At 54.7% G+C, this 10,768-nt stretch overlaps 1 protein-coding gene across 1 annotated transcript; it reads left to right on the top strand.

The window, feature by feature from the left end:
- The first annotated feature begins 1,778 nt into the window (after positions 1-1,778).
- On the top strand, positions 1,779-7,254 carry LOC127055045 (platelet-derived growth factor receptor-like protein). Its single transcript, XM_050961617.1, has 6 exons — positions 1,779-1,857; positions 3,063-3,408; positions 4,550-4,701; positions 4,915-5,208; positions 5,979-6,118; positions 7,033-7,254. Exons 1-6 carry the CDS (start codon positions 1,803-1,805, stop codon positions 7,252-7,254), a joined length of 1,209 nt encoding a protein of 402 aa, XP_050817574.1. The 5' UTR covers positions 1,779-1,802.
- The last annotated feature ends 3,514 nt before the right edge of the window (positions 7,255-10,768 follow it).

The following is a 10,768-nucleotide window of genomic DNA, read 5'->3' as shown; positions in this document are numbered from 1 at the left end:
GTTGTTTATTGGGCCTGTGGCCCCTGCTGGCAGCTGCAATATTGTGGTACCTATGAGGAACTGACTGGAGACTTCTCTTCCTCTCCTGCCAGCCAGCATCCTGAATGCATCCGAGGCCTCTGTGTCGTCCATTCCCCACTAGAGCAGTTAGAGCGAGGGGTGTGTCTGGCAGGTTCGGCCCAGGGCTGGGAGCCAGGAACACCTCAGTTCTGACCTTGGCATATGTACCAACTCCTTCTGTGGCCTCGGGCAAAGTCACTGACCCTCCCTGCCTCAGTTTCCCTATTTGTCCAATGGGGATAATACTTCTCTTATTTTTACCCTTCTCCCGTACCCATGGTAGCAATGCAGTTGAACCCAACAAAAGCATAGAAGCAGGTCCCGCCGTCGTCCCACAGGGAATTAACCTGCAGCTCTCCATGGAAGCTCAGAAACGGGGCTTCTCCAGCAAATATAGGTAAAAAGTCAACACTGAATATTTCCTCTGCCCACAAGCAGCTCTAGCCTTAACCCTAAATTTCCCCCAAAATGCAGGGACACCCCACACCGCGTCCTGTCCCCCTTTAAGGCTCCGCAGCCTCCATGTTTAGTTAATATGTGCACCCATCTTCCAGGTTGCGGGGATGGCCTTCGTTCCACAAGTTTGCCCAGCATCCTGCAGAACTGTCCTACCATGGAGAGGCCCCATGAATCAGGGCTTAATTTGTAATGGAAGAGAGGCCAGGCTCAAGCAATTGTTTTACATTCACAATGAATACAGCAAGCCCAGAGGTGCCGGGGCTCTAACTGCCAGGCCTAGAGGTACCGGGGCTCTGATCTGCCAGGCTCAGAGGTGTTTGGTCTCTAACTGCCCGGCCTAGAGGTGCCGGGGCTCTGAACTGCCAGGCCCAGAGATGTCAGGGCTCTGAACTGCCCGGCCTAGAGGTGCCGGGCTCTGAATTGCCAGGCCCAGAGGTGCCGAGGCTCTGAACTGACAGGCCTGGTCTTGCCACTGTCTCACTGAGTTTCCTTGGGCTAGTCAGTTCATCTCCTAGTACCTTGGCTTCCCCTGCTGTATAGGGGAAGGCATGGTGCTTTGAGATCGGAGGATGAACAGTGCCGTGTAGGAGCTATTTATTCTATTATTGCAGGCTGCTGGCCTGCACTGTGCTGCACTCTGTGACATGTTCTTGAGCTGCAACATTTACCCTCCAATACTGTGTATCAACGGGTAATAGCTGGAAGGGGAAGCAAACCACAGGATTCAAACAAGAAGCTCCCCTTCACCCACACTGTGTTAACACCTTGTCGGGGTAGTTAGTACCCAGTGTCTTCCCTCGGGATTGGCAGCCCATTGTGCTAGGAGTTTGTTCAAACACTGGGGTAGAGCTGGCCCCTTCCCAAAGCGCTTTGCATCTAACCACTCCACCTGCCCCATGCTCTCCAGCGCATAACTGGACCGGGCACCGCCTGGAAATGGAGTAGGTGGACACTGTTTTCTTTTTAAGCCTGGAGTGTGACTGCTGGAGCCAGGCTTTGAATAGCTCCATTCATCACCTCTGAAGGAACCTGAATGCCTTCATGGCACGCGGGGGTGAAAGGAATTTTGTTTAACGAGGCGAAGAGTCAAGCCTTTGATTTGCTTTGAAATCTCTCCCCTTCATCTCCCGAGCCCCCTGGACTCTCCATCCCCGCAGCGCCCCCTCCTCCCTCTCAGAGGGAACGGGGGAGTGTGGAATTGCTGCAGAGCTGTGAACAGTTGCAGCTGCTGCAGCCCCACTTCAGCAGCGCAGCTCCCTGGTTTGTTCCTGGCTTGCCCCAGCATGAACTCCAAGGCCCTGGCTGTCCTGGGCTGCAGCCTTCTCCTCCTCATCTTGGGTAAGTCTTGCTTTTCTGATTCTTTCCCTTCCTCCTACTCATTTCCCAAGCCCATATGTTTCCCTCCCCATCCCTAGCTTGGTGCTCTTTGCATTCCTAAGTGGCCTACACAAGGATGCCTTGTTGGAGGGCAGGGCAGCATGCTGAAAAGTCCCTTATTGCCTGCAACACCAGCAGGAACTCAGGGACTGTGGCTGTATAGGGACTTGCTTCTGCAGCTTTGGTCAGGCCGTGGTACTGGAACAGCTTTGCCAATGGGCCGCAGCCCCAATTATTTTGGTTTGAGTGACATCAAGGGAAAGATCCCAGGTTTTGCTGGCTTTGTGGGTCAACATAAAATGAAGCTGGATGAGCTTCCCTTCAGACATGCATCACGTACAGGAGCCATCTCTTCCCTGGCTAGAGAAGAAGGATACATAGGAGGGTTGTGAGCCAGGCTGATGGCTTGGCAGATTTGGGAGATCCACATCTAAGTTAGGATGCCTGATTTCTTGCTCTCTGCCAGGTGCATCCCAGATGTCCTGTGCTTGGGTGCATGTGGGGAATCACAGGTAGGAGGCAAACACTACGAGCTACACAAATGCCTCCCAACAATCAATGAACAGAGAGCAGGCAAATCAGTGGGTGAACAGAAAGACCTCTTGTCTTCTCAGCTACGATACTCTCACAGCATCCTCCTGTGCCAATTCCCAGAAGTAGCTTAGAGAAGGAAGAGAAGTAACCGTACTAGCTAAAGTCTTATCTTATATGGCACAGGGATCCTGCCAGTCATGTCCTTTGCACAGTGAGTAGATAAGAATTTCCTTGGTTACCCTGCAAGAATTGCAGATTTCTGCCCGTTAGGGGATATGACATTTGGGACTCGATTTCCAGATGCTCAGGTGGTGAAACGACACTGATGAACGTCAGCTAAGGCGCTGGGCCACATTCCAGTCAATGTGTTGTGGTAAACGGGTGCTTCCCCTCATTTTGTTGGCTCAGCTGCACACACAGAAATGAGGCATCTCATAACCGGACCCTTAGTGTGTCCATGAAACCTGTGCTGTGGGTTAGGAGAGAGAATAAACATCCCTGCAATGCCTGGGACCTGACCCAGCCCTGTTGCTGAACAGCCCAAGAAACTGCAAAGCCGCACTGAGGCCTCTGCCCCTGTGGGCCTGCGCCTGCTGCTGCTCTGCTGTCAAACGCATCTTCTCTGTCCGCAGCTGAATGTCAAGAGAAGGAAAAGCCCCCCAAAGCCACCGAGAAGAAGGTAACGAAAGAGCCCAAGCCAAACAAGCTCAAACCTCCCAAAGCAACAGGTGAAAAGCTCCGTCAGGCAGTAACCAAGCCCCCGAAGGGCAAAGCCCGAGTGAAACCCACAGCCCCTCCCAACCAGGTGCACCAGCCTGCATCCATCCTGACTCGGGTGGTGACCAGGGGGCGGTTCCAGAAAGTGCCTGACTCCCTGACTCTGAAGGCAGGCGACACCCTGGAGCTGCGCTGCAGAGGGCGGTCCGTCAGGTGGAGGTTCCCTGCATACCTGAAGGATGAGGATGAGGGGCGGCTCAGGTGCGTGTCCGGGATGTGCGACGGGCTCTGGGAGGCTATCCAGGCCCGGGGTGATTGTCAAGGGCCTGTCATGGGTGAGGGGTGAGCAAGGCCTGTGCGGGGTCCATTCCCCCGAGATGCCAAAGGCATCAAATTGCTTCAGTAAATTACATGCAGGAGGCCTGGATTTGGGGATGCTGGGCAGACCCTTGTTCTGGAGGCCAAGCACGGGGGAGGGCATGCAGCAGACGTGTTACCCTGACGTGGACAATCGGACCTCATTTAACAGGCCCAAACACACGGACACCCCCTGCTTGCTCTGTGAGATCCGCCAGGGAGCAAAGCTGGCAGGTGCTCAGCCAGGCTCAGGGAGCCCAAACCTCATATTCAGCTTGAGCCTGGCTGCGGCTTCCATTGCCTGTTCTCCCTTTCACGCCCCGTGGTCCTGGACTGGGGGACAGTGCGAGATCCACAGCAGGTGGGAGCATGTTAAGGGAGGGGCTGTCCCAGGCACTATCCATCTCTCAGCATTTGGAGCACATTGGCCACGTCACTGGTTATTAACCACCTCCGGACTTCACCTGTCTGGGTGGGCAGGTAGGTCAGAGCAGGGGAGCGTGACACTCGGTGCCCTTTGGGAATTGTTACCGTGACCCTGTCATGCACTGTCTGTCCTTGGGCATAGGCAACGGGGGCACAGGAAGCCCCTTCCCTGGCCCCAGGCCGTCACTGTGGGCATGGAGATAAGTGGGTGTTTTCCTTCCTCACACAGAGCATAGTCAACCTGTGGAACTCATTGCCAGGGGATGTTGTGAAGGCCAAACTATAACAGGATTCAAAACAGAATTAGATACATTCATAGGGCATGAGTCCATCAAAGGCTATTAGCCAAGATGGCCAGGGATGCAACTCCATGCTCTGGGTGCTCCAGCCTCTGATTGCCAGAAGCTAGGAGTGGACAGCCGGGGCTGGACCACTTGATAACTGCCTTGTTCTGTTCATTCCCTCTGAAGCACCTGGCTTTGGCCATTATCAGAGACAGGATACTGGGTGAGATGGACCATTGATCTGACCCAGTCTGGACATTATGTTCGATGCTTGATGCAGATGCCCAGGGTGACTCTCTTGGAGTCTGAACGGGGGCCTCTCCCCTCTGTTTCAGAATCAAGCACTTTGAGAGGCACAGCCAGCTGCTGGTGGTGAACTCCAGGGCTGCTGACACGGGCGAGTACAGCTGCTGGTCCTTCCAGTGCCGGGACAGCGAGTGCCAGGATGGAGAGGACAGGACGGGCAAGGCTTTCATCTTCTTCACAGGTCAGGCTTCTGCGCTTAGACTGGTTTGGGGCAGGCAGGGGACTCGAGCCAGAGAGCACCAGCATCTGCTTTCGTTATCCAGTGGACAGGGAAGCCCCGGGTGAGGCCTGCTGCAGGCTAGGGCATGTTACACAGGAGGCCGGCGCAGGTGGAGAACCGGGAAGTGTCTCCCTGCCTCCATTATGTAACCCTACTGCCCTCCTCCCTCCCCAGATCCCCAGGAGCTGTTTGTGCCGACGGAGGATTATTACGAAGTGGTCCAGCTGCGCACGAACCATCCCACACTCCTACCATGCCAGGTGACCAGCCCTCTGGCCAAGGTTACGCTGCACCGTGAATTCCCCCCAGAGGAGGTGGCCGTGGATGGGATCGACATCTCGTACGATGTGAAGAGGGGGTTTGTGATCCACCGCCCACGGCCCTCGTATGCAGGGTCGCTCTTCTGCATGGCCAGCCTGGCCAGCGTGCAGCAAATATCCACCAAGTACATGCTGATCTACATCAACTGTGAGTGACTGCTGCCTGGCAGGGATGGGAGATCCAGCTGCCAGAGCTGGTTCTGCAGCCCCTAACCTATGTGTTCCTTTGCTTTTGAGACTTCCACCTGCCTGCTTGCTGACATCTGTTGCCTTTAGCCGAGCCAGCTTCACCGCTGTCAGCTCAGGAACAATGCCAGCTAGCCAGAAACGGTCCACCACCCTAGCAGTGGGGACAGGAATGGGGACACAGAATTCCTCCTCTCTTCCTAAGACAGAGCAGGAGGAATTAGCCCATGAGGCTGCGTATTGTTGCCTTCTCCTCACTGTCACTAGCTTTTCTGGGCACTGCTGTGCTCATACAGACCTGCTCATGCAGAGCAGTCCCTCTGCCAGCTGAGCTATCTGGGCATGTTAACTGAGCGCCCCTGGTCACCTGCACCAGTTTAATTATGGAGGACCATACACACACTGATGTACCATTCATCAGCCCGCCAGATGAACACATGCCATCCAGCACAAGGAGATGGTAGGTTGCTACATAGACAGAGGTCTCTAAGCAGAAGCGGTGACCCCGTTAGCTGGAGATACCTGGTAGCAGGCCTGTCCCTCCCTTAACCCAGCCCTAAACCCCAGAAGGGTTGGCAGGGAGGTGGTGAGCTGATGGACTCTTAGCGCTACAGCTCCCTGAACTGCCGTTGGTTGACTAGCCCGTCTCCTATGACTGGGAAGTAGCTAACCCATGGTACTTTGCTGCCCTTCCTAATCCTGCTTCTCACCACTTCATTCTTGCCCTCACAGACCCTTCCTCTGCTCCCAAACCCACAGTCAGCGCCTCAGCCACCACTGTGCGGGCTGGAGAAAACTTCAACGTGACATGCACGGTGTTTGGAGAACCAGAAGTTGCGATCGATTTCACCTGGGAGTATCCGGGGCGGCAGGTAGGGAAGTGAGGTGGCTGGACAGGAAGGGGGTTGTTAGCTTGATAATACCGAATGGCTCCAACCAAGATCAGGGTCCCATTGCACCAGGCATTGTACCTGCAAAGTGTAAGAGGCAGTCCCCGCCCCCTAAGACTTACAGTCTAGACAGAGGAAGTGTGTGTTGGGGGAATAAAGGCCAGAGAGGGAGGATGAGTTGCCCCAGGTCACACAGCAGGTCAGAGTCAGGAACAGAACTGAGTTCTCCTGACTCCCAGACCATGGTGCCTCCCCAGCTAAAAGGGCACAGAGAGAAGAATGGGCCTTGTGCTGCACACAACTTTCCTTTCAGGGGCTTCTGACCAGAGGCATTTTCCCCACAGGAAACAGCACAAAGGGCTGATGTGACCTTTGCAGAAGCACGGTTCACTCAGCGCACCAGGGCCAACAAAACAGAACTGAACAGGACATGGGCTGGGGCCTCCAGAAGGGTGGATGGTTCCAGTGCAACCAATGACTGTGGGCAGGGATGGGGTGGGAAATGGGGTGGGAGGAGAATTGGGCTTTATCGGAAATGCACGTGGTGCCCTTTTCATGGAGTGGGAGGGGGGTAGTTGGCGGGGCCGCCATGCAGACCAGGTGTGAAGCTGAGGTCCCTTCTGCCCATCTCTGGTGACACTTCAGGGGGGAGAGACAAAGAGCCCATGGTGCTCCGTGCATGGAACAAGGGATGTCCCGGGGGGTTGGCTAATACGCTCCCTCTTGCTACAGCAGATGCCAGTGACCAGGGCTATGCGTGAGGGGCTGTTGAGCATTGAATGAGCCCTTCCTTTGCCTCCAGCCCTGCACTTACCAGCCCCTAGCTCTGCAGGTGCTGCAGGCTGCCTAGGAAGGGAGAGGAGCTCTCCAACCCCCATTCCTCACTTGCTTTTCAGATTGGCAGACCCCCCTACATCCGTGAACGTGCCGACCTGGCACGCCGAGGTGGGCAGGTGCAGCAGGAATCTGAGAGTATCCTCTACATAGATGAGGCACGTGCGATAGACGAAGGGCTTTACACCTGCAGCGCCATGAACCTACAGGGCACCACCACTGTCTCCACTCGGGTCCAGGTACTTCCAGCCACCCTAGCCCCAAGGGGGGCCCGGTCTGGATAGCCCAGCCATGCTACAGACAGGGAGGTCAGCTATGGCAATGCATATAAGTAATAAAAGGACCAGAGATCTCTGTGACACAGGGACCAAATTTGCTTCCATTCTCCCTTCTCCCCTTCCTGTGATTTATTTACTCATTAAACTGACCAGCTTCTTCAAAGAGGAGAGACTTTGTTTTGTCCACAGGTGCAGAGGGGAGACGAGAGGCTGCCCCAGGTGAGTCTGGGTCAACGCTGAGCAAGCAGAGCATTTCACTAGAATCCGAGATGGGAAACCAGTCCCTCTGTGCCCCAAAGCCCTGGAGAGGCACCTTGCTGGCCGGCAGGTTCTCTCACTGCTTCTGCGCTCTTGAGCTCTCAACACACCACCATGGGGCACGGGGCCCAGGGTAGCAGAACCACGTCAGCTGGGTCACAGCTACTGGGAAAGAAAATAGGTCTGGGCAAACCTCTCCCAAGTGAAGAGAGAAATGGAAGGTCTAAGCTGTTACGGTCCAATCCAGAGCGAGGTCTGAACTTTTGCCAGGTTTAGGCCCACTCGGGTCTGGGATTCTGCCCAGGGCTCATTGGACATAGAGGGGTCAACAGCAATGTTCAGAACCGTGGGCCCAATCTACCCCAAAGTTCAGGGCTGGTTGGATCCAGGATTTGGGGTCAGGCCCAGCTCTAGTTCAGGCTTGCAGCTGATCATATCATTTTAGTCACCCGTGTACCATGTGTGATCACATATGTGCATGGATGTGCAGCGTATGGGCGCCTGCAGGGGCATATGCAGAGCTGTCCCTTGGGTACGGCAAAATGGGGCAACCACTCCGGACCCTGCGCTTTGCAGGGCCCCATATTTCACTGTGTCTGTGTCATGCGGGGGGCGCTAGGCCGGCCTGGAGGAGGGTTGGGGTTAGGGGTGCCTTGTATTTCTTTTTCTTCCTTGGCATTGCAGGTCATGGGCTCAGTCTCCAGCAGCAGCAACTCCAGCCTGCCCCGCCAGCTCCCAGCATCACCCGCCACGGCACTGGCTGCCAGTGTCCTAGCCCCTCCGGAACACGTCAGCGCCTGGCTGACCCCATCCATTGCCCTTCTGTCCCTGACCGGGACCCCTCGCTTTTCCAGGACCCCCCAGCACAGAGGGGCCACCTCACCCCTAGCACAGGTGCCACCCTGTGCCTCTCCATCATCCCTCACCCCCCAGCACTAGTGTCCCCTCCTCACACCAGATTTCACCTGTATAAAAAATGGAAAGGGGGGGCCCATACAGGCTGATTTCTCCCAGGCCCCCACCCCGCTAGGGATGGCCCTGTGCTTATGTGTATGCTCGTGGGAGCATGCAGTGTGTGTGCATGTGTCAGCCTATGGAGCTGTACATGTGTCTGTGCATACAGTTATGTATGCACGCCTACACATCTGTATGGGTATGTACCTGCGTGTGCATGAACACCTCTGTACAGGAATGTATATGTGCAGTGCATGTGGGTACTCACACAGCCACACGAGCACACCTTCCCATGGGCAGCCCTGACCAGGGACCATTGTATGTACTTTTTAGCAGTCATGAACTTTAATTCCAACATGCCACCAGTCAGGCTGCCCTCCTTCACAGAACCATTTCATGGGGAAAGCCCAAAGGGAGACAGCCATGATATATAACGACACGTGGCCAGGAATGTCACCACCCTCTCTTATTGCCTATGTCTGTGATAACATGGGGTTGACAGCTCACTCAGAAGAGTTCCTTCCTGCAAATCTTATGATAAAGATTGCACCTCCAGGAAGTGACAAATACCCCCTAATATAGCAGGCCAAAAAAATGTTTCATAGAATCCTAGTAGATTAGGGTTGGAAGAGACCTCAGGAGGTCATCTAGTCCAACCCCCTGCTCAATGCAGGACCAACCCCAACTAAATCATCCCAGCCAGGGCTTTGTCAAACCTGACCTTAAAAACCTTTAGGGATGGAGATTCCACCCCCCCCCCCAGGTAACCCATTCCAGTGCTTCACCACCCTCCTAGAGAAATAGTGTTTCCTAACATCCAACCTAAACCTCCCCCACTGCAACTTGAGACCATTGCTCCTTGTTCCATCATCTGCAACCACTGAGAATGACTGATGGCTGGAGGCCTCATCTTCCCCTACCTCCCCTGACTCCTTCCTGACCGAGCAGGCTGAAAAGATATTAGCAAAAGACCAATTTGAGAGAGAGAGCGAGCGAGCTGTGCAGTGCTCCCCACAGCCTAATTGGTCCCAGTCATTGGGGAGAGCTGGAGGCATGACAGAACGGCTGGCCAGACTCCAGAGATCCTCTTGGTCAGAGACCAGCAGAGGCAGCCTTGGTGAAGGTTTGCAGCATCTCTCCATGGCTGTGACAGCTGCTAAAGCAGGACTCAAGCTGCCTTCTGCCCCTGCCCATCCTTTCCTGTCTCCTGGCCCATAAGGGGCTGAGACTTCTCTCTGTGGCAGCTGTTTTCTTATGAGTTTAGTGCAGGTGACAATTGCCTGATTGACAGCTCTGGAGAGCCACGTTCTCAGAGTCTCTGCAGAGCAGGGGTAGGTCTTGTGTTTAGCACAATGGCACAGGACTCAGGAGACCAGGATTCAGTTCCTAACTCTGCCACTGATGCCCTGGCTGCCCTTGGCAAAATCACGGAGAGCCAGATTTTCCGAAGAGCTCAGCTCCCTATTCTATCTCGGGGCTTCCTTCTGCCCATTGCCATTGCCATTCTCCTCAGTTCCTTCCATGTACAATCACTGGCAACAGAAAGGCTCCTGGGAGCCTCTTGGCGTCTCTGTCAACTCCTCCTTTTTTGGGAAAAACTGCTTACAGGAGGGATTTTTTAAAAACAAGGGTTAATTTCTCTCTATAGTGAGGTTTATTTTGGCTGCTTCGTTTCAGGTTTCGATTGGGGAATAAGAGGTGTCGTTTAGGCAGGTTACTGCCATTGCAACACCGGTGGCCAGGTTTTCAAAAGTTCAGCAACCCATGGACTCCCAGCCTGCTGAGTTCTTTCGAACCTCCTTAGCCTCAGTGCTGCAGTTCCCCAGCTGTAAAATGGGGATAAACACCATAGCGCCCTCCCCCCCGCCCCAGATAATTTCATTAGTGCTCGAGGGGCTCACAGACTATAATGATGGGGGCCAGATCTGTAGCTAGAAAACAATTAGTGCAAACTCCACCCCCTCCCTTCGCTGCCTGTGTGTCTCTGTCTTGATGAGGAGGGGCAAGAGATGGGTAACACGGTAGCTCAGTCAGTCCTTGGCTTCTCTGCCGAGACCACTGACAAGGAAGGCAAATCATGGGAGGTGCTTCCTATGGAGATCCATGCACTAGCCACAGACCTGAGTCTCAACAGCTCCTTTCTGCCGGGAGGTGGCCCTCGGGGCCCTCCGAGCCCACCCAGCATGCTGCTGTAGTGCATTAGGAACGCGAGTCCACTCTCTCCCAGTTTCAGGGAGGGTGCAGTATCTGCTGCAGCGCCATTCGAGCTGGGTCCCATTCTGGGTTCTGCAGCTGCTCCTCTGTTCTG

The sequence above is a fragment of the Gopherus flavomarginatus genome, chromosome 7 (assembly GCF_025201925.1).
Source record: "Gopherus flavomarginatus isolate rGopFla2 chromosome 7, rGopFla2.mat.asm, whole genome shotgun sequence".
In the NCBI taxonomy this organism is placed as follows: Eukaryota; Metazoa; Chordata; order Testudines; family Testudinidae; genus Gopherus; species Gopherus flavomarginatus.
The sequence above is the reverse complement of the archived record's forward strand: the minus strand, read 5'-3'. Positions and strand labels throughout refer to the sequence as shown.

Coding starts and splice junctions, on each gene's coding strand:
- LOC127055045 (XM_050961617.1), top strand. CDS start 1,803: ATGAACTCCAAGGCCCTGGCTGTCCTGGGCTGCAGCCTTCTCCTCCTC. Junction 3,409..4,549: donor GAGGATGAGGGGCGGCTCAG/GTGCGTGTCCGG, acceptor CCTCTGTTTCAG/AATCAAGCACTTTGAGAGGC. Junction 5,209..5,978: donor CATGCTGATCTACATCAACT/GTGAGTGACTGC, acceptor TTGCCCTCACAG/ACCCTTCCTCTGCTCCCAAA.